The 24,489-nt window shown below is 41.3% G+C and overlaps 1 protein-coding gene across 6 annotated transcripts in view; it reads left to right on the top strand.

The window, feature by feature from the left end:
* The window catches only part of strn3 (striatin, calmodulin binding protein 3), a 268,108-nt gene that overhangs the window by 120,074 nt on the left and 123,545 nt on the right, over positions 1-24,489 (top strand). For 4 of the 6 annotated variants that reach the window (XM_041213984.1, XM_041213983.1, XM_041213987.1 and 1 more), the window contains 4 exons: positions 8,388-8,553; positions 9,157-9,292; positions 14,005-14,115; positions 21,788-21,928. In XM_041213984.1, coding sequence (XP_041069918.1) covers positions 8,388-8,553; positions 9,157-9,292; positions 14,005-14,115; positions 21,788-21,928 — 554 coding nt within the window. The remainder of the gene's footprint in view (positions 1-8,387; positions 8,554-9,156; positions 9,293-14,004; positions 14,116-21,787; positions 21,929-24,489) is intronic. The other 2 variants (XM_041213985.1, XM_041213988.1) reach the window with 2 other exon arrangements.

Below are 24,489 nucleotides of genomic sequence, written 5' to 3'. Positions count from 1 at the left end.
CCCACGACGCCTACATCCTTAGACATTCCCAGTGCCGGGGCTCTTCAGTGCTCCGTCTCGGCTGGTTGGATGGCTGGTGGGTGACAAGCGCTGTCCCCTCAGAAGGTGGCTCATGTCGCCTCTCCGCTATCCAAGAACAGAAGCTGAGGAGCGCTACAACAGGAACCACGGCTCCATAAGGGCTGTGGTGGAGAGAACCATCAGTCTTCTTAAGACGCTTCCGATGCTTGGACCGTTCGGGGCGCACTCCAGTACCCCCCAGATTGCGTCTCTGTGACAGTGCAGAGCACAGCATGCTACTACTATCTTGCGCTGGAAAGGGGTGACACAGTGGACGATGAAGACCTTGACGCATTGGCTGCGGCTGCATAGGATGACTCCAGCAGTGGCTCAGAGAATGAGGAAGCACAGGGCAATGATGAGGGGCTGCACACCAACCCACAACTACACCAAGGAGGCAGGGACACCCGGGAGACTTTAATCCAACGAACCTTCAACTAGCTCCACACAAATGTATCTGCAGGACCAGCCTTGCCTGGCACATCCCCACGCAGCACTTAAGGCTACACCTTCCACTTCATGAGCTGCAACTAAGGGCTTAGTACATAAACATCAATGTCCACTCAAACACTCATGATATGTCTGTGAAATATACAAATACAGCACAAAGGAGACACCCTCAGCCATGGTAATAAATGTGGACTTTATTCCCATCCATCCATCAGATGGTGCCACAAAAAAACAAAATGTTGCTCCAACGTTGAAAAATATAAATTCCCTAATCTGGGCCCAGCAGAAGAGCACCAGCGAGAAACCCGTGGAGTGCCTAACGTGCCTTATGCTTACGTTTGCAGGTGCCTCGTCTTGGTGCCACCCCATCGCTCAGAGTGGCTTGTGAGACAGCCTGCTGGCTCTGCAGTCCTGTTGGCCTCGATGACCTTGGCAGACATCCTCTGCCCCGTGGAGCCTGTGCTGGCCCCGTCTGGGAGGGAGTGGCCAGTTCCACAGCTGGCACCTCCCCAGTTGTCACAGCCTCAACGGATGCAGCGGTCACTGGCAGAGGGGCGGAGGAGCTGCTGCCCTCATCCGGAGTGCCCTGAGAGGAGCTTGCAGAGATGTCAGGCAGCTGGACTTCCCTGCTCACCGCAGATGGATGGGCACCAAGCTGGGACAGTTGGTGCCCAGAACATCTCCCACATTGCCAATGACCACCTGTGGCCAGTAGCGCTGTAAGGGCTTGCAAGTCCGAGCGTAACCCCATCAGAAGCTGATCAATCTGTTGGAAGCCCCTCTCCACGACAGTCGCCAGTCTTTCCATGGAGGAAGCCTGACGCTCTGACATGAGGTTCGTGCCATCACTGACACTCTGCCTGGATTCCTCCACCACAGAGATCAAGTGAAGCACACTCTCATGCAACACTGCCAGATGTTCCTGTGCACCTGGCCGTTTTTCCTGTAGCTGCTGCATGGTGGACATCTCCAGAGGCACATCATCACGGCCTGACTCAGCGTGTGCCTGGTCCCCTGCAGTCCTCTGGCTGCTGACACCATCGGCATTCTCTGTCTGTGCCATCTCCTCCAGCGATTGTGAAGCGCCCTCTACACTGTGCTCCGGGACACTAGCCGATGTTGCATTCCCCACCGATGTGGTAGTTGCTGCGCTGGTGTCTGGCTTGCTGAAATGGTGTGATGCTCGTGACAATTGATGCCCCTCAGGTGTGGAAGGGGGACTCTGGATGTCCTCATTGCGGCCATGCTGTGGTGATGCTGAAATTAATAAGGACAGTGGATCAGTTAGTGTTCAGTCAGTAACACAATTCATCCCTTTCTCCTCAAGCTCACAGTGCGCTCAACCTTCAAGAACCTAAGGAGACAAACATTGGTGGGGTGGTAAATAATTAGGAGGAGGCCCAAACATTCCAGGCGGTTACAGGCAGGCTGGTCAGATGGCCAATGGAATGCTACATGGAATGTTATGTGGATAAGTGTGAGGTTATGCACTTGGGCAAGACAAACAAGGTACGGGAATATAGGAGAAATGGTAGGACCATGGAAAGTAAGGACGATTACAGGGATCTTGCTGGGCAGGCCGGTTAAGGTAGCAGAACAGGAACATAAGGTGTTTAACAAGGTAAAAGCCAGGCTTGCCTTTATTAGCCGAGGAATATAATGTAGGAAAAAGGAGGTCATGTTGCAAGTGCAGAAAACGCTGTTGAGGCTACAGCTACACTTCTGCATTTAGTTGTGACCTGAGCTTCATGGGAGGGATGGCATTGGAGTGGAGAGAGTGCAGAGATTCCTGACCAGGATGCATGCTGGCCTGAAGAATTGGAGTTATGAGGAAACATTGCATAAACTTGTGACATTTGCTGTGGAGCGCAGGAGATTGACAGGTCACGTTATTGATCTTCATACCATAATGAGGGGCATAGACCGGGTGGACAGAAAGCAATATTTCCCCTTGGTGGAGGGATGACTAACCTGGTGGCATTTATTTAAGCTGAGTTGACAGGTGAGGTGCTGAGGACCTTTTGGACAGAGTAATGTGGGATGCACTGGCTGAAAGGGTGGTGGAGGTACAAACCCTCCTAAGATGCAATAAGTAGTTGGATGTGCAGCAGCGATGCCATGGCATGTTAGGCCATGGGGATAGTGTTCAGAAATGGGATAAAGCGACTTTGGAAGGTGCTAGAGATGTGCATCCTCAAAGGTACGAGGGACCTTTGTGTATGACCCACATGCCTGAATGTATCAGTCGGTGAATGAGCAGTGTTGCTGCATTAACAATTGCATCAGTGCTTTGGATGGTGGGAAGACAGACTGGATGGGACTGTGGACCTCAAATACCTGGCCCTGCAGCCCAGCCTCACCGACATCTGTCGACCTGGCCGCATGGCGCCTTTCCAACTCCACGGCCTGTTCTTCAGATCAGCTGAGGAGGAGAAGCATGGGCTGGCTACCACCAGTGCGCGAACGCTCATAGATGTTGTGCGCTTTTTTCTCCTGCAGAACAGAGAACACCATTTATTGGGGCTGATTACTCATGGACTCTGCACGCGCATGCCACATCCCAACCACAGTGGCCCATCTGAGGCCTCCAGCGGCTCCTGCCCACACTACTGTTGATCGGTCACCGAAAGAGAGTATGGCTGCTCCCAGCCCCCTCCCCCAACGGCCACCTTGGACACATTCGGTGTCCATCACTTTCAATAACACACGGGTCTTAGTTCTCATGGCAAGGAGGTGCAACTAGGTGCGGTGCCAAGACCACCAGATGGCTAAAAACAAAAAAACTGCGGATGCTGGAAATCCAAAACAAAAACAGAATTACCTGGAAAAACTCAGCAGGTCTGGTAGCATCGGCGGAGAAGAAAAGAGTTGACGTTTCGAGTCCTCATGACCCTTCGACAGAACTCAAGTTCTGTCGAAGGGTCATGAGGACTCGAAACGTCAACTCTTTTCTTCTCCACCGATGCTGCCAGACCTGCTGAGTTTTTCCAGGTAATTCTGTTTTTGTTCCACCAGATGGCTCATGGCCACAACACCATGAGGCTCCCCTTCCACCATCAATAAGACACGTGTTGGAGTTATGAGTATGTGCCTAGCTGCCTCTCCTGCAGGTTGCCCCCAGACGACTCAAGTGCGACAAAGACCAACACATGGTGCGGGGAGAACCCATCTTCTCATGAACCATTAAGGCTGATGTAAGCATGGTCACTATCTGCTTGCCACACAGCGTGTGCCAAATACCCAATGCAGTAATGACACTAAGACGGGGCGGGGGGTTGGGGGGGGTTGTGGGAGCAGGTGGCAGGGGGGGTGGTGGGGGGGTGGTCCCCTCAAAGGCTAAGGCTACCTGCTGGGTTAAATGGCCAAGGCCAACATGGTACTCACCCTACCCTTCCAGAATGCAACAAATCATTGAAGCGCCTGCGGCACTAAATCCACGTTTGCTGCACAACATCCCTGGAGCTGACCACCTGCTGCCAGGCCCGCTTCGTCACGTAGGGAGCCCTCCTCCTCCCATCTTGGGGAAATAGGACCTCTCACCTTGCTGCCACCTCCTCAACAAGGGCAGCAAGGCAGCCATCAGAGAAGCAAGAGGCACATTGCCCCCTCCCCCCCTGCTGGCCTACCCTGCAGCCTGCCCTCCTCCTCTGGCCTTCCCCCTACCAGAGCCTGCTATGCAGACCCCCTGCAGTGCAACCTGGAGCTGGCCATGGTGATCAGACGAAAGGAGGCTGCCTGGCCTTTTTTTATACAGACTGCCGGTTTCCCATTGTAACCAGTGGTCTGTACACGCCCACCGCAATTTTAAAAGTCCTGCTCTCCACAGCAGCGTGAAATGCGCTGGGCAGGCCTTAATTGGCCCGCCCGCGCAAAATGGCGGCACGGCCCACAATTGGTTCAGCTCCACCCGCTCGCCGAACGGAAAATTCAGCCCATAATGTGTGAGCTATTGGAGGTTCATTATTAGAGATGGCAATAAATGCTAGCCTTGGCAGTGACACCCACATTTTGGAAATGAATAAGTATTTTAGTGCACTTAGTTTCTGATCTGAGGCATTTTGATCTGTTGCTGCAGTATCTCCTTGTGGTGTACACATAAGCTGTTTCTAGTACTACTTGGTGGCTGGCCTCGAGTACGTTCATCATTCACATTCCATCTTGACAGTAGAGACCTAAGAGCAACTGGACAGGACAGCAGCTGTTTGTATGTACATAGCATCGTTAATGAACAACACTGCAGGGCACTTCATAGGGGCATAATTAGAATGGATATTGAGGCAAAGGAGGAGATATTAGACCATAAGACATAGGAGCAGAAATTAGGCTTTTCAGACCATCGAGTCTGCTCCGCCATTCAGTCATGGCTGATAAGTTTCTCAACCCCATCTCCTGCCTTCTCCCCGTAACCTTTGATCCCCATACCAATCAAGAACCTATCTATCTCGGTCCACAGCCTTCTGTGGCAATGAATTCCATAGATTCACCACTCTCTGGCTAAAGAAGTTTCTCCTCATCTCTGTTCTAAAAGGTCTTCCCTTTACTCTGAGGCTGTGCCCTCGGGTCCTAGTCTCTCCTGCTAATGGAAACATCTTCCCCACGTCCACTCTATCCAGGCCTTTCAGTATTCTGTAAGTTTCAATCAGATCCCCCCTCATCCTTCTAAACTCCATCGAGTATGGACCCAGAGTCCTTAAACGTTCCTCATATGTTAAGCCTTTCACTCCTGGGATCGTTCTCATGAACCTCTTCTGGACCCTCTCCAGGGCCAGCACATCCTTCCTGAGATACGGGGCCCAAAATTGCTCACAATATTCTAAATGTGGTCTGACCAGAGTGAGTGTAAGTGTTAAAAAAGCTGCTGACAGTGGTGTAAAGGTAAGAAAGCAGAATGTGATAATGGCAGAGCAAGGGTAAGCACTCTGTGAAAGAACAACATGGAACAAGTAACAGATGGCCTTTTTTGGGGTGAGGTGGGGGCCCTGTCAGCCGCAGTAGTTGGAAAACCTTGGTTAAGGAAGAAGGGCAACATGTCAGAAGCGCCGTTTTGGGAAGTGGCTTCATCGGAAAAGATACAACGGAGGCGAAGGAACTGAGAGAATGGGATGGTGTCCTTACAGGAAGCGGGGTGTGAGGAACTGTAGTCAAGGTAGCTGTGGGAGCTGGATGGCTTGTAATGAATATTGGTGGACAGTCTATCACCAGACTTGGAAACAGAGAGGTCAAGGAAGGGAAGATAAGTGTTGGAGATGGAGCGTGTGAATGTAAAAGATGGGTGGAAATTGGAAGCAAAATTTATAATTTTTTCCAAGCCCAGACGAGAGTATGAAGCGGCACCAATACAGTCATCAGTGTACCGAAGAAAGAGTTGTGGTGGGGGGGTGCTGAGTATGACTGGAATAAGGGAAGTTCCACACTGGCATATGGCGCCACTCCCCCTAAAGGCCATCTGTTACTTGTTCCATATTGTTATTTCACAGAGTGCTTAGCCTTGTTCTGCTATTATGAAAGAACAAAGAAAAGTACAGCACAGGAACAGGCCCTTCGGCCCTCCAAGCCTGCGCCAATCATATTGCCTGTCAAACTAAAACATTTTGCACTTCCGGGGTCTGTATTCCTCTATTCCCGTCTTATTCATGTATTTGTCAAGCTGTCTGTTAAACACCACTATCGTACCTGCTTCCACCTCCTCCTCTGGCAGCAAATTCCAGACACTCACTACCCTCTGCATAAAAAACTTGCCCCCCGCATCTTCATTGTAGTTTTCTCTATGTCCTCTAGTAATTGACTCTTCCACCCTGGGAAAAAGCTTCTGACTATTTACTCTGTTCATGCCACTCATAATTTTGTAAACTTCTATCAAGTCGTCCCTCAGTCTCCGTCGCTCTAGTGAGAACCATCCGAGTTTCTCCAATCTCTCCTCATAGCTAATAACCTCCAGACCAGTCAACATCCTGGTAAACCTCCTCTGCACCCTCTCCAATGCCTCCATATTCTTCTGGTAATGTGGTGACCACAATTGCATGCAATATTCCAAGTGTGGCCTAACCAAGGTTCTATACAGCTGCAGCATGACTTCCCAGCTTTTATATTCAATACCCCTGCAAATGAAGGCAAGCATGCCATATGCCTTCCTGACTACCTTATCCACCTGCGTTGCCACTTTCAGTGACCAGTGGGCCTGTACACCCAGATACCTCTGTCCGTTGATGCACTTAAGGGTTCTGCCACTTACTGTATAATTTCTATCTGTATTAGACCTTACAAAATCCATTACCCTGCATTTGTCCGGATTAAACTCCATCTGCCATTTCTCCGCCCAAGTCGCCAACCAATCTATATTCCGTTGTATCCTTTGACAATTCTCTTCACTATCTGCAACTCCTCCAATCTTAGTGTTGTCTGCAAACTTACTAATTAGCCCAGTTACATTTTCCTCCAAATCATTTACATATACTACAAACAGCAAAGGTCCCAGCACTGATCCCTGCGGAACACCACTAGTGACAGCTCTCCATTCAGAAAAGCAGCCTTCCACTGCTACCCTCTGTCTTCTATGACCAAGCCAATTCTGCATCCATCTTGCCAGCTCACCTCTGATCCTGTGCGACTTTACCTTCTGTACCAGTCTGCCATGAAGGACCTTATCAAAGGCCTTACTGAAATCCATGTAGATAACATCCACTGCCCTTCCATCATCGATCATCTTTGTCACTTCCTCAAAAAACTCGATCAAGTTAGTGAGACACGACCTCCCCTTCACAAAACCATGCTGCCGTTCACTAATACTCCCATTTGCTTCCAAATGGTATTAAATCCTGTCATGAAGAATCTTCTCCAATAATTTCCCTACCACTGACGTAAGGCTCACCGGCCTGTAATTTCCTGGATTATCCCTACTACCCTTCTTAAACAATGGAACAACATTGGCCATTCTCCAGTCCTCTGGGACCTCACCCGTAGCCAGTGAGGACACAAAGATTTCTGTCAAGGCCCCAGCAATCTCCTCCCTTGCCTCCCTCAGTACTCTGGGGTAGATCCCATCTAGGCCTGGGGACTTATTCACCTTAATATTCTTCAAGACACCTAATACCTCCTATTTTTTGATCTCAACATGATCCAGGCTATCTACACACCCTTCCCTAGACAAATCGACTGCTAAGTCCTTCTCTTTGGTGAATACTGATGATATATAATACACATTTTGCTTTCTTACCTTTATGCCCCTATCAGCACCTTTTTTAGCATTTACCACTACCTTTAACACTCCCTTTGTCCTTTTGTTCATGACATCTTTGTCAATCTCTCCTTTGTCCCACTGGCCTTCTATCCAGCTTCACCTGCTGCACCCCCCATAAACAATTTAATTTTCATCATATTTCTACTTCTCTTTAGCTCTGAAGAAAGGTCATATGGACTAAAAACATTAACTCTGTTTCTCTCTCCACAGATGCTGTCAGACCTGCTGAGTTTTTCCAGCATTTTCTGTTCTTGTTACAAATGATTGGAAGTGTTGATACTCTCAGTGAGTAGGCTTGGCATCATATTGTTGTTTTGACTTGTTCAAATTTAATTTTCTTTAAGGAAATTTACTTATTTCACCCAGAGTTCTACAAGGAGAACATAGTTTTGGAGATGTCTAATGCCTGCATTTTGAATGTTTGTGTTTTGGATGGGGAGGTAAGAAGATAGTAAGAGGGAAGGAGGATTGGACTACTTAAAAAAAAAACTGGCCACTTATCAGCATTTCAGTTAGCAGTTTACACGTCTGCCAGTTCCAGGACCATAATGCAGACTTTCAGGTTGATGGAAAGAGATTTTAAAAATATGTAGATGCTGTAATTGCTAATAAGATTTTCCCTACTCTCTCCTGAACATAGGAACGCAGGAGATAAGCCAAGGGGAGGCCTAGCTGAGGCTGTCCTTGAAACATTTAATTTCCTAGAAAATACTGATGATGACAGTGATGATGATGAAGAGGAAGGTGAAATGGTGGAGGACATCACAGACAGCAAAGAAAAGCACAGAATAAACAAGAAACATAAAGTAAATGTTCAAATTTATTGTACCAATGTCTGAGGAACTTTGTGCAACTTGTTAGGCCCATCGTGTGAGACAAGCAACAGTAAAGCTTGTTGTGGTGTTACTGTGATTTATTTAACATTTGAGATGTTAGACTGAAATACAACATAATTATTGCCCGAAGGTCTGGACAAAAGAAAGCAGTGATTAACAAAACTGAAGATGATATGATGTTATAGTTAAGTGATCATTCCCTTATTCCACAGTAGCAATGCTAGTCAGGGACCATCCAAAAGATATAGTAAAATAGTAGTAATCTGATCATTAGTATCCCTGTTGTCATTATAAAGCCTTTGAGCACCATCTCAGTCCCTTTTCTGCCTGTGAGCTTTAGTCCTCGAGCATAATTTATGTACACCATACTTATCTGAATTTGTGTAAGGTTTGTTTTCTTGATTGAGATTTTACAAAATATGTTGGAAACCATTTTTAAAAAACTGCTCAATATGCACTATTGACACAAGTTTGACCTTTGAACTCTTATCAGCAAACAATGTTAAGGAATAAACAGTAAGTTTCTGAATTGGATATCACGATTTTAAAATGATCAATATTTGTCACTTTTAGATTGGTAATGAGGGGCTAGCTACCGACTTGCCTGATGATACTGAAGAAGCTTTGAAAGAATTTGATTTTTTAGTGACAGCCGAAGATGGAGAAGGAGCTGGGGAAGCTAGGAGCTCTGGGGATGGAACAGAATGGGGTAAGAAAATCAATGGAGCTGCTGCCGAATTGCACTTAAATCCATCCCATTGTCTCTGTGCTCTGGCATTTATAGCTTTTTATCTGACTTCTAATGATTCTGCTGGCAACACGACCAGAAGTCCAGAAAAAAATAGATCTTTGGAATTATTTAAATTTAATACCTGGTATGATTGAGATTTTTGGTTGTGTCAGACTGAGATGAACCATTCTAGTTTTACAGTTCTTTGTATTTCTTCAATTTAATTAAAAAATAAATCTGAAAGAAGTTGAGATTATTGACTGAAACAGCAGAGAGCTTAATGTTTATACTATTGCATAAATCTTTTATTGGTAATCCCAAGTATCTTCAATTTGATCACTGATCTTCCCTCAAGACCAGAAGTGGGCTGTTCACTGATGATTGCACAATTTTCAGCTCCGTTTGCAATTCCTCATAATGAAGTAGTCTGTGTCCACATGCAGGAAGATCTGGACAACATGCAGGTTTGAGCTGATAAGTGGCAAGTAACATTTGTGTCACACGAGTGCCAGCTGGTGAATCTCCAACAAGAGCGAGTCTAACCACCTCCCCACAACATCAACTAGCACTACCTTTACTGGGACCCTCACTATCAATATCATTGTGGGGTAGTTGGGTGGGTGGCATTGGGGTCCACCATTAATCAAAAGAGGGCATCATTGAGAATTGTATGGAATACTGGCCTGAATGGGTGTAGCTGGAACAAAACTCAAGAAGCTTAACACCGTCAATCTGTTTGACTAGCACTTCATTCACTAGCCTATGCATTCACCTGCTCAATTACTGGCACACTGTGGCTGCAGTGTGTAGTATTTACAGCTTGCACCGCAGCAATTTGCCAAGGCTTCTTTGGCATCTCTATTCAAACCTGTGACCTCCGCTGGGAGGTTATGGAAGCAGTATCAGCTCCCAAGTTACCCTCAAAGCTGCTCACCTTCCTTATTGGATATATATCATTGTCGCAGGGTTAACATTCTGCAACTTCTGTAGCTAATCGGTTTTGGAACACCTTCACCACAGGAACCTCACCATCTCAAGTGTAACTAGAGATGGGCAATTTTGCAGCAAAGCCCATATCCCAAAAATTATATTTAAGGATTATTTTACTTGATTAGTAGGTTTCATATAACATTGTGTTGGTATTGTTACATACAGGAGGAACATTAAATAGCTGGCAGCCTGTGCTGCAATATAATCTAAAGCAGCATGTGTTAATGTCAAGTCTTGACCCAAGAAGATCATTTTGCATGCTTTCTTTGTGCATTTCTAGCATGGCCTTGCAACCCTGTAATGCATTTTACTTTCCTTAGAAGAGCTCTCCCTGCTCTTGTCATTAAAATTTGCATCTAGCAATAAATCTAATGTAAAAATAATCAACATATTTCTAATGAAATATTTGAAGCTACTTTGTTAAATTGTAAATTGGAATGTTGCAAACTAAGTAGTGTTAGGTCAATATGCTACAACCTGTTGTAAACTACAAGAAAAGCCCAGACATGTGGTGACTTTTTTTAAACCTGTTTTATTTCTTTAGCTATATCATTAATTGTCTGATTAATGGTGAATCATGGTAATTTGGTTCTAAACCTCGTTCTTGATAAATATCTATCTAAAAATGTGTATGTGCAGTGAATGATGAAATTGTACTGAAGCATTTATTATTTTCCAATCTAGTGGGATTTTTAAATATTTCACTTTTAGTTACTTATTAAAAAGCTCCTTCAAATGTTCAACTATTTTTGGCTGGTGAATCTATAAATTATTGTTGTCTACTCATGCCTGATTTAACTTTTCCACTTAACTGGAACTGCAGTGCAGAGATGGCTGTGATCAGCTTTGTACTTGCAGAGCCCACCAATCCCATTGGGCTGCAAATCTGAGGATTATCAATGCAATCTTTTTTTTAAATGGCTTGAGAAGAAATTTTAGGACCCAGTGAGTATATTCCCATCTTAAAAAGATAAATTTCTTTCTTGTAATAATTTTCCTTCATTTTTGGCATTTATTTCCTGTATTATATTTAATTCTGTAGGTTTAATTTCTCCTTTAATTACCCCATTGTTAATTTGAATCTTTTTTTAAAAAAACTTACATCAGCTGAAACAGCTGGGAACACATTTGTTGAAGCACAAAGCAGTTTTGATTAGGGTACTTAACTGAATTGGCAGATCCCACTAAGGGAACTTAAGAATACAAGAAAAATAAACAGGAGTATGCCATTTGGCCCATTGAGCCTGATCTGATGTTCAATAAGATCATGGCTGAACTTGTACATCAACTCTACTTTCCTGCCCTATCCACATATCTCTCAATTCTGTGCCCAAAAAATCTATTGATTTCATTGTTAATGTACTCATTGATAGCATCCACAGCCCCTCTGGAGTAGAGTGTTCTAAGATTCGCAATCCCCTGGGTGAAGAAATTTCTCGTAACCTCAGCCCTAAATGGAAAACCTCTTATTCTGAAACTATGACCCCAAGTTCAGGGCTCACCAGCCAGGGGAAACAGCCTCCCAGCATCCCCTTCATCAAACCCTTGAAGAATTTTATACATTTTAATGCAGTCGCCTCCCATTCTGCTAAAACCCAGAGAATATAAGCCCGTTTTGCACAATCTTCATAGGACAACCAACAATCTAATAAGCATTCGTTCAATCGCCGCTCTCCGCATCCCCCACCCTGCAAAACAAGTATCATTTCCTTAAAAAACAAAAACAGAATTACCTGGAAAAACTCAGCAGGTCTGGCAGCATCGGCGGAGAAGAAAAGAGTTGACGTTTCAAGTCCTCGTGACCTCATGACCCTTCGACAGAACAGTTCTGTTGAAGGGTCATGAGGACTCGAAACGTCAACTCTTTTCTTCTCCGCCAATGCTGCCAGACCTGCTGAGTTTTTCCAGGTAATTCTGTTTTTGTTTTGTATTTCCAGCATCCGCAGTTTTTTGTTTTTTGTTTTTATCATTTCCTTAAGGTGATCAAACCTGAACCCAGTATTGTAGGTATGGTCTTGCCAAAATCCATATAATTTGCAGCAAGACTTCCTTACTTGTTAAACTCTAGCCCCCTTGCTACCATTTGCCTTCCTAATTGTTTGCTGTACCTGCATGTTAACTTGCTGTGATTGGTGTACAAGAAAACTTAAAACCGTCTGTATACTTCTAAAAAAAAAGTTCTGCTTTCCCATTCTTCCTACCAAAGTGGATAATTTCACTCTTATCCGCATTATATTCCCATCTGCTGCCACCTTGCCCAGTCGATCTATATCTCTTAACAACTTCTTTGCATCCTTTTCACCTATTTTTGTATCATCAGCAAACCTGGACATATTACACTTCCTCTTCTCATCTAATTTATTATTATAGATTTTAAAGCTGAGGCTCTAGCTCCAATCCTTGCACTAGTTAAATGCCAAAAATAACCAATTGATCCTTGTTTTCTGTCTGTTAATTAATCCTCAGTCTATGTTAACATATTACCCCCAATCCATGAGAGCCCTAATCTTGTGAAACACCCTATTGTGTGCCACCTTATCAGATCACTTCAGAAACTTGAGGTATATATCCATTGCTTTCCCTTTACCTTGCTAGTAACACCCTCAGAAAAATCTTGATAGATTTATCGAACACTAGTTCCCTTTAATAAAACCGTGCAGATACAAAAGTAGAAAAAACTGAATGTGCTGCCTTGAGCAAGTCCAAAAAATGGGAAGAATTGAATCCTACTGACAGTGCCCACAAGAGCCCTGAACTTTTTCTCTTCTCCCCTCATCTGTGCTACATCTCCTTCCCTTCCCTTAGACCCCTAATATTCTCGCGTTATCTGGCTTATGATTTACAAAGTAGCAATTTATGGTAGGTCTCTTTGAGGTTGTAGGGACTATAAGATGTCAAAAAACAAATACTGACCAGAAGTAAATTTCAGACCTGGCATCAGGAAGCATTGTAAAAGGACTAATCTCTTGGCAGAATTACAGTTCACAGATCCATGATAGGGTCTCACTTAGTTTGCCTGCACTCATAAAATTGTTCATAGTTGCTGTCATGCAAATCATTCAGATTCTATCATATTCTCTATTCTGTACAAATTTTGTAGTCCTATCAGATGATCAGTAGTTTAATTTCCTTTTCTTTCCAACTTTTATGGACAAGCATAGTTATAATTTAATATAGCACAATACTTGAGCTATTCTGTATTCAGTTATTCAAATTGTGGTTGTTACAATAATTAGCTAACTGGACTTCCACTATTTGATTGAAACATTGCTGTATTTTCACTTCTTTAAAAAAAGGGTTGTCAATCATGTTCGCAAAAGTTCACATTTATCCCTTTAAGCTGATTTGTTAGCAGGGTGAAGGGAGAACCCTCCTTGTAAGCTTGTGTCCAATTTATTGCTTGTAAGGAAAGACATGCTTTATAAAACTGGCTGTCTTGTGCTTTGCTGTTTTGGCTGCAGTGGCATGAAATTGCTATATTTTTAACCTTGCGTTATCCATTAAGACTAAGGTCTTTAACAAAATAATAATTTTCTTCAAAATGACTTGTTATAACTTAGAATTGTGTTTAAAAGATTATATGATAATTCTTCTCCAGTAACTTTTTAAAGGCTGTGATTAAACCACTAACCTTCATGAAATAGCAGCAGCGACTGCTTGCATTCCGATTTGCTGATTTTTCAATGATGTGCTGCATGTAGACAAGGATGACTTCTCCCCATCTTCGGAGGTTTGGGCTGTAGACAAGGGACTAATAAGTAAACTGAAGGAACAATACAAGAAGGAGCGGAAGGGCAAGAAGGGGGTCAAGAGTAAGTGCAGATAATTCTGAATCATGTAGTATGACTTTCGCCTTTCCTTAAACGTGCTCTACTCCTATTTACATTGTCCAAATGTCTGTCTTTCATCAGCTTTGTTTCTGTTTGTTGAATTCTTTTCTTTCCTGCCCAAAGAAACTGTAGATTAGGGGTGCAACGAACATTCCTTTCATTAGTGGGGTTAGAGTTTTTCCTGTTTTTAGTATGGACGTTTCATTAGCAACATGTATGGAAGTACTGTGATATCTGTAGCTGGGTGATTCAGAAAATAATACTTGTAAGCACTTTTATCCTCTGGTGACAAAGTGTACAGTTCAAATCTTGAGTAGCAGAAGTGGCTCTTTATTAAGCAGAACCAGTTGGAGAAATGAAAACAAAGTGCTGTAAATACTCAGTAGGTCTGGCAGCATCTGTGGAGAGGGAGAGACAGAGTTAACATTTCGAGCCAAATGTGATTCTTCAGTTGGAGAGAGGGTTGTGTTTTTAAAAATGTACATCAACTTAATTGTGGATTCAATTCTCGTTTGAAATTCATAAACAAGTAAACTACTGAAAGCCATTTCAAAAAGTTCAAGAAGATTAACAATCTGTTGGCTGAAAACTTAAATAGTTGATTGAAAGGTTGATATTGCAGTAAATAATGAAAGTTCTGAATGTTGAAAATCGTTTTATTGATTCAAGTATTGGATGTGGAATATATACTACTCTAGCTTAGAACAAAACAAATGCAGCACATGGAAACTAACATTGCATGGTAATAAGTACTGCATGCATTTTATACTAACTGGTTAGAAGAGTGCACACACCTATTTAAGTGGTTTTGCTGATATTTTTCTCTAGGTGATGTGTGTGTATGCCTATTATTGTTTCTTACGTGATCAGTTTTTTTTAGAATTTCCTCATTGATTTTAAAATAGAATGGTGGACGAAGCAAAAAAATCCAAGGAGTGAACCATGTAACATTGAGGGATTGAACCTCAAATTTATTTTGTCCCCTGTGTTGGATTTTGGAAGTGGAGATTTTTAACTCAATCTAAAAAAAAGTCAACTATAAATTATAATCAAAGGGTTTTAGATAATAGTTAAGTAAAAACATGGTGAAACAGGAGGCAGCTGAGATAGTTATGGTTTAAAAATTGATAAAGAGGAGGTATTAGCTAAGTTGGCTGCACTTAAAAGTTAAGTAACCAGGACAAATGAGGTGATTCCAAGGAGACTGAGGGAAATAAGGGTGGAAATTGCAGATGCACAGGCCTTAATTTTCCAATCCTCCAATATGTGGATATTGCCAGTGGACTGGAGAAATGCAAATGTACCATTCAAAAAAGATGCAACAATCACCAAGTCGGTTGAAGCACAGAGGGGAAGCTTATTCGGGACAAAATTAATAATTATCTGGGTAAATGCGGGTTAATGAAGGAAAGCCAGCACAGATTTGTTCATTGGAAATAGTGTTTAACTAACTTGTTGGAGATTTTGAGTTAACAGAGAGGATTGGTGAGGGTAACGTGGTGTACATGGACTTTGATAAAGCTTTTGAGCAAAGTTAGAGCTCATGAAATAAAAGGGACAGTAACAATATGTATTCGAAATTGGCTGAGTGACAGGAAACAGAGTAGTGGTGTTTTCTTCTTAATAAACTTAATCCAGTTTCTCTACTTAGGTAATATAAGTAAAGAATATTAAAGAAAGGTAATTTTTAGTTGATGCATAGTTTGGGGAGACAAAACTTTTCAAGCAAAGTGAATAATCAAAAGTTGCCATTCTATAATTCTTTGGCTGTGGTCTGTCAGGTTTAGTTCCAAACGGGGACAACTCCCAAACAGGTGTCCGTGCACACGCCCAGGCAGAGATTCCAGATAGATAGATTTAATGGAGCATAAAGTGTGGGTTACTTAAAGTAGAAATAGAAAGTGGTGCATTTGAGTTAGATAAATGTGAACTTGTTCGAATGTCCTTGTGAAAAGGGGAGGGAAATTGAATTGCCAGAGAATAGTTTGTGAATTGTGGAAAGAAACAAAATTCTCAAGGACTCTTGAGCAGTTTTACCAGGCATTACCAGTTGCATCAAACCAGTTCAAGCAAACACCCCATTGGCAACATGGTGTGGGCAAATCAAGCCCCCGCCCAGCCCCAATTCCAAGATTGAATATAAAGAAATAAAATGTAATTACATTGAATACTGTCCCTTTTTTTTATAATTGCAGGGTTGTGGATCTCCCCATGTCTTTTTTTCTCTCTCTGTTTTCCCAGTCCATGTACCACCACAATCTAAGAGGCTTGGCAGATGATCCTTTCTCAACTTTCCTTTCTCAATTAATGCTGTAGAAGGTATATCAGAGTGGACAGCAGTGATGATTTCTTTCTGATTTTCATTCTTTATCAGATTTTCTGATCTCAGCTTGAGGCTTAGTTTTGGTACTGGAACCACAATTAACAATTCATCAGCAAGCTTTTCAAGTTTGTACTGTGCCAAATGGTGCTTAAACGTAGTGCCAAAACCTAGGTTGCTATTACTGTTATGTATCTGCTGTAGATTAGAGCCTTGCCTAAGTGAAAAAGCTTTTACTTTTTTATTTTGGTCTGCAACTACTTTCAAAAATCTAGACATTAATAAATGTCACAGTTCCAGTCAATTTATATTTATATTTCCTATCAAACATTTAAGGACTGCAAATTGAGAACTTGGTTTAAAAGAAGATTTTAAGTTTGCCAAACCAAACCTAATAATAACATGAATGTAGAACTTTATGATAGAAGAGGCATTTATGACACTTAAAAATTGGCCAATCTCTAATTTATAACTGTTCTCCTTGCCACCCATCATAAATATATAATGCATGGTAAAATATTGATTCCACCCTCTGCAGTGCTTCAGTAAGATAGAGCTTATGTTTTTGGTTAATAGGCTTTCAAAAATATTTATGTCAACTACTTTTACGTTTGAGATGGTAGAAGAAAAACTGAGTATTAAAATGTTTGCACGGAGACATATCTAATGGACAAGAGGCTGTACAAAAGAATGCACATTGCTTACATAAATCCTTTCTATTGAATTGACCTAAATTTTGCAAAAAGCAGTGATCAATTCCTTTAAGTAAATGTGTGTCAGTACTTGTATAATGGCACAATCAAAATAGACCTGTGCCAACACAATATGTTGGTTTTAAAGATCTGGGTTTAGTTTATTTGTGTCCATTTATTGTCTGAGATTTGTTGAGGCAGATGTAGTCATCATTTTAAAAAAAATCGTGATTTGTGCAAACCTTTATGTTGTGGTCATATCTACTAAAAAACTGGGATGAGATTGCCTGAAATAATTTTGCTCAGGACCATTTTCGAAGGAGAGAACTTTCATCCTAGCAGTCTAACGAGTCAGATTTGGCATGTTTCCAACAGAAAAGCCAAAATAGTCCATCGTTCCACTTAATTCTCTTAAATCTATGAAACGGGTAAAAATAATTAATGCTGGAAATCTGAAAAATCCTGAAATGTTAACGTCTTTTTCTGAAACTTTTGTGCATTTCCAGCATTGTCTGTCTTTATTTGCCTTTAATGATGTGTAGTGCTTGTGACAACACTACTTCAAAACATGAGTGCAAACATGTTCTGAAAGTAAGTATTCAGTATTTGCTTAGTTAAAATTTTGTTTTTCTCCCTTGCCAAAAATGGTTGCTGAAACTTGGAAGTTATAAATAAATAAACTTTAAAAGAGATGCATATACATTATGAAAGGTTGACATAGTTGGGAACAGTTCAAAGATTATTTGATTTAATAATTCAATGGCAATGATTACATATTGCTGATAGGTAAATATATTTGGTTTTGAACTTACCAACCCAAAAACAGCTCCTTTGTAAGAAGAGGATTGTAGGTGTTACCACACAATTCCCCGGATGAATTGGCTGCTAATGGGACTAAATCATTATAGTGTTGCAGTAACTTATTATCTAGTTGAGAGGCAAGGAAATAAATTTTATTTGTATCACTACCAAATAAATGTTTAAAATGCCCTTGATTAGGTTGGCAAAGCTTTCTAAGTAAATAAATATGCAGAGAAAGATGAGCTTTTCAAGTTTATCCCTTATATATCAAATTTGTGATTTTTAGCTGTAAATATTAGACTTATGTGAGCCGTATTAACCGTATCAGTGCACAACTTATATTTTTCATAACGTGTAGATTGAGGTTTAATAGCTCTAGTTTACAGTCTTTTGGAAATTAGTTTTGGCTTTGTCAGTTCTGATGCTGAATATATGCTGGTCTGTTGGCGCAATGTAGTGGTCCCTGGTTGAGGCTCATTATACTGCTCCTGTAGTACCAGTGAAAAATTCTTTCTAAGGATTAGTTGTGTATCAGTCATTAATTACAGTTCTTTTACAGTAGCATGCAGTTTGTGTTTGATTGGACTTAAATCACCTGGTACTTGTCCAGTGTTAAGTATGTATTGAAACTGACTGGGCTATTATTCTTTTAAATTAAAAATATTTTTTTAATGTGAAAATCCCAGATATAGTATATCTAAAATCATTTAGAAGCACCTGACAGGGCATCACATTTTATTTTAGTAAAATGTTTCAGGAACAATTATAACATCTGAAATTTTATCAGACAAATGAGGCTAAGACAGATATATAAGACAGATATATTTATGTCATCATTCCTTTAATCTCCTGTTGAAGCTAGCTATGGGTGAGATCATATCTTACAGCATCGCATCAAGATCACAATCAAAGATGTAGACGTTAGCATAAATAGCCCTCTTCAGAGCCTGTGGTTTTTGCAAGATGATCCAAGATGATGATTGGACCTGTGTCTACTTTTTAAAAACATGCAAGACACTCATATGTCACGAACCAGTGATATTCTAATGAAAATACACATTAAACTTCCGTTGAATTCTTGCAATGCAACAGAATGTATATTTGTAATTTTTTTTTGCTATGTAAAAATATATCTACAGTAACTGCTGAATTAGGAGTTATGTTGAAGAACAACATATCTAGCAAGAAATAGTTGAGGCTGTTTAACCTCCTTGTATTTTAGCCTTATACTCTGAGGGCATTTAGTATTGGAGCATGTGGTTGAAATTGCTGGTTAAGATTGAATGTAAATACATGTCCAAGGATTTTATTTTAAATTTTCCTGTGGTTTAACTAAGTATCTTGCTGAGTCCAATAAATAATCTCTCAACATTTGTATGTATGCGAGCAACGGATTCTGTTGCAAATGCAAATATAGTCATTCTCAACATTGAGTCAAAGACTCAATAAACATTAAAGCTGTTTAATGATCTCTAAGTTTGTATTTGAGACTTTTTTCGGTAGCAGTTAGATTTCTTTTTCCAGTTTGCTGCTGCTCTGTGAAGATGCTGACTCTTGCTCCAGTCGTTTTACTGGCATCTGAAACCATCTGATACTTTGCTCAAATAGCTATTATTCTTGTGTGGGCCTAGATAGTGAGTGTCAGCAGGATACTTTTCTGGGAGAGGGATGCATCACAGCTGACCCTGAATTTGTCTACACCTGATGTGCGCATATATACTTTCTATGAGGAGCCACAGGATAATCATCAGGTGGTGAAACACAAGCTGATTTCCCACCTTTCTCTTCAGTCACCACTCATAGCTCAGCGACACTGATGTCAGTTGTAACATCCTAACTGCAGCCCAGCTGAGATCACTTGACTTGGGCAAGACCATTGGTTGATTGTGGTAATTTCCTAATCTTTCTGGTTCTATACTGCACCACGTGGTGCATTTACTCACTGAGCCATTGAGGAACGTTTAGTAGAAATTACTTTTAAATTGATGTGAAATGTATTGTTTTGTATGTACTTCTGCCCACCTCTGGGCTTTGTTTTCAATGGCAGCACAAAATAGTACAGACTGTAACCTCTGTGATTGACACTAGTGATTGGGCAACAGAACTTTTAAATTACTTTTGCAAGCCGCTCACTTAGAGGGAGATTTTGCTTCCTAAGATACACAGATTGGCAATTCTTCCTTTGTCAGTTGCAAATGATATTGGTATGCAACTTCTTAAGCATTTCATTAGACAGCAATCACTTCATCATGTATGATAACAAAGAACCGGACTTTCATATGTGAGTACAACTTTGTACACTTGGGAGTACATGTTCAGTTTTCCAAGTGGAAGACAAGGAGTTACAGAAAACTTGGAAGAATGTATAGCTGTGTGTCCATGTGAGATTTCACATGCTTTTGAGGAGCTGTGTCTGTGAAAAATAAATGATGCAGACTATATATGCCTCCCATCCCTTAAATAAACAGCCATGTGCTTCCACAGGATGAGTCAAATGCTGCCATTTAAGCTGGAAAATTAAACTTAACTCATCCTTTTTTTTTTGCCTTGCCTGGAATGTCTTTCCTCTTAAACTGTGTTTCATGTCCCTTCGGGCAATATCTTGCACTTTGTCAGTTGCCAGCTTGTTTCACTCCAGAGGTGAGACTAGAAGCAGAACACATACTGAACATTGAACTACTGTTACTTGCCATGCACATATATGCATTTATTTACACCATTACCATTGGACTTTCCACTGGCCATTTCTAAATAAGAAAATCCTTGGCACTTAAATCCATTCCTCTGTTTTGGTGAATGAACTCCTTCAGTCTATGTTTGGGTGTCGCTCCTCAGTTTCATATTCCTTAACAGACTGTGCTTTCTTGGAGTGTGAGGACTCCATTTGGATACGCCAGATGGCCCCAGGAGTGATTTGAATCAAGAGAACTTCCAACAGCCATTATCCGCAAGGCCCTTTGGTGCACAAATTCCTCTAGCCTGTGAAGATACCTGTGGTGGAAACTAATTCTGTGAATGGACAGTAAGAATTTGCACCCAAAACTCTGTACCATTAGGTGGTGTGATATATACCCGACAACATAGAAGACCCTCCACAGAGGATTGTAATTACTGTGGTGAGTAATTGCTATCTGAGAAATTTAAATTAGCATTAATAGTTCCTCATTTAAAAACAAGTATCTGAAGTTTCTGTTTTGCTTTGATGTTGCTTTGCTTTGATCTTAGTTGGGTACGTGAGGTATAGTCAATGAAGAGAAAAGCAGTGAATAAAATTTGCCTTACGTTTTTGCTCCCAATATTTGTGCCCCAATTTGTTTTTGTTTTTTACTGAAACATCGAACAATTAAATGAGAACACAAGTGTGGAAGATGATCAAAAAACAACCTTTTGACAAATCTTTTGACAGAAGCATTTGAAGTGCTAGTTTGTTGCACCCCTAGTATAAACATCTAAACCTTTTATCTTTGTTTTGTTCTCCATTCATGTTGCTCAAATGAACAGTTCCTTAATTCGTTTTTCTCTCCATGCCTAATCTGTGAAAACCTCTATCTACATAATTGGATCAAGAAGATATTGGCTTTTGTTTTTCAATTTTCGTAGCTATTTAGTTGTATGTAGTAGGTTATAATAATCTGATCAGAAAAAATAGTTGTAATACCATAGAGTATATTGATTCATGTATAAAATACTATTTAGGGCGGTTTGGTTTTGTAAGCAGTTCTAATAAATATGTTTTATATGATTGCCAGAGTAAATAGAAGATGTAATTATAGAACCTATTTCAAACTAACAAGATTGCTGGAGATGTGACTGAACAGTTACTCATGGCTTTCATTTACAGGGGTAAACAGGTCAAAACTTCAGGATATGATTGCAGATCTCAGAGATGATGAGCTGCCTCACATGCCATCTGGAACCATGATTCAGTCTAGGCCAACCTCTTCCAGACTGGCTGATCATGACAGCTCAAGAACAGAAGAAGGTATAATTAAAATTGTTACTGTATATCACTGTTCAGCAGTCAGTATCTCAATAAAAATGAAAAGTTTTGGAAATGCTCAGTAGGCCTGCAGCATCTGTGAAGAGAAAGGTTACCAATGTTATACATTTTAAACAAGTACAGAGGCAGGGAAAAGGGGGAGTGGAGTAAAGAACAGAAGGGAAGGTCTGTGATAGAGTGGAAGGCAGAAGATATTAACTGAAAAGAAACAAAGATCTGTCTAACAGACATGTCAATGGAAACAGCAGAGTTATTACTAGCAGCTGCTGTCTGGAACAGTAGGGGTAGTGGTCATGATCAGAAATTGTTGAACTCAAATGTTGAGTGCAGAATGCTGTAATTAAATAGAAAGATGAGATACTGTTTCTTGAGCTTCATCAGAGCTCTGGAGGAGGCAAAAGAAATGGGAGATCTGAATGGGAATGCGACAGAGAGTTAAAATGACAGGTGTCTAGAAGTTCATGATCATGATTGCAGACAATTGCAGTGTTTGCAAAACGATCACCTAAGTTTGGTCTCCCCAGTTTGCTTCATGAAATATGTGGAATATTCCAGAAATATGTGGAATATTCTTTCTCCAGCCCCAATCGGATCCCCTCTGTCACCACTTTCTTTGCGGCACAGTGATGACTTTATCAGTGCAGTTCCCTGATCCCAACCTGAACTGAAAAATTCCATCAACTTTCCTTCCAATTTCCATACTTCCCTTGCCTTCACATCATCCATCTTCAACTCTTTCTTTCACCGTTTCCATCTCTGGAGATAGGCTATAGAGCAATATCCACTATAAGCACTCTGGACTCAGTATTGAGTTCAACAATTTAAGATCACAGCCACTACCTCCATTTTTTTCAGGCAGTGATTTGGTAGTGATTGCATAAAGGTAGGGATTGGTAGTGATTTTGCTATTCCAATTTACACCTCTTCCAGATCCATCTTTTGTGTCTTCATTTGTTCCATTATCATTTGTTTCATCATTTAATCTCTCCTGCCTTCTGCCTTATAATAGATTTTTCCTTTTGCTCTTTTCCTTTTTCCTCCCCCTTTTCCTTGGCCAGAATTTTTATCTTGATGGGCAGGCGGGCAGCCGAACTCTGCCGCCGAAATGGGGCCTGACGCCATTTTGAGTGGGCGGGCCAATTAAGGCCCGCCCCGTGGCCTGCCCGACAGGATGCGCTATGCCCTTCCTGTGTGGGGGGTGGAGGGATTCCCCATCTGTCAAAGTGCGCTCTTTCACGCATGTGCGCAAAAGAGCACACATCTCCCTGAGACTAAGTGCTGCCTCAGGGAGATTACTGTCAGTATAAAAATATTTAAAAATAGAAAAATATTAACATTATTAACATGTCATGTGACAATCACACGAGAAGGGACATGTTAATAAGAAGCACATAAACTTTATTAAAGTTTTTAAAAACAGACATGAAACCTCACTCCGCCAGTGGATGAGGCTTCATGTATTATCAGAAGGCTGCTGGGGCTCCTGGCCTGCCTGCCAATCTTAAGGTTGGACGGGCAGGGCCTTTAACAAGCTTAATTATCCTGTCAATGGCCTTAATTGGCCATTGACAGGTCGGTGGGCGGACAACTGATTTCGCCTTCCTCAATATTCAAATGGACCTGGCTGACGGCGGGGGTTCCTCCCGATGTCATCCCGCGTCATTTTACCGTCGGCGAGCGGGCCCCATCCCCGAATCGCCGATGGGAAAATTCTGCCCCTACCTCTGTATTTGCTTAAAAGCTGTTACATCTCTAATTTTTCTCCAGTTCTGATGAAAGGTTATCCATATGAACTTTATTTCCCTCACTCCACAGATAGTGCCTGACCTGCTGGGTACTGTCAGCATTTTATGTTTTTATTTCAGATTTCCAGCATCTATGATATTTTGCTTTTGTATCAGTATGTCATGTTGGTATCTTCTCATCCTAACATATCTCTTATGCAGCCATATCTACTCGTGAGAATATCCAAAATTGAAAGATATCACCACTTAGTTTAAATTATTAGAACAATGGTTCTTTGGTTATTGTGAAGTAAATATGTTGGCAAATATTAATGGTTCTAACTAAACGATCAAAATATGTAATACATACTTGAATTCCTAAAGATTTTGTCATGTAGTGATGGAATTTTCTCATTTCATCTTTTTCTCATGTGGAGTGGAATCCATGTTTCTCCCTATAATACAGGAGGTCAGATCCTGGAATAGATTTCTGTGGTGATGTTGAATAGGAATTTTAGTTGTTTGAATTGCTATAAACTCTGCTTATTATTTTGATGTTTTCATAACTGTTTATTATTGTGACTTTACTGTTAACTTTTTTTTTTATATATCATGCATTTTGCACCTTAATGCATTACAAATTCTATTGTTCCCAATAAGGGGAGACGGTGGCGTAGTGATAATGTCACCGGACTAGTACCCCAGCAGCACAGGCTAATGATCTGGGGACATGGGTTAATTTCCCACCAGGGCGGCTGATGGAATATAAATTCAATTAATAAAATCTGGAATTGAAAGTTCGTCTCAGTAATAGTGACA

Source organism: Carcharodon carcharias, chromosome 20, assembly GCF_017639515.1.
Source record: "Carcharodon carcharias isolate sCarCar2 chromosome 20, sCarCar2.pri, whole genome shotgun sequence".
Taxonomy (NCBI): Eukaryota; Metazoa; Chordata; class Chondrichthyes; order Lamniformes; family Lamnidae; genus Carcharodon; species Carcharodon carcharias.
This window is presented reverse-complemented; position numbering and strand designations above follow the sequence as displayed.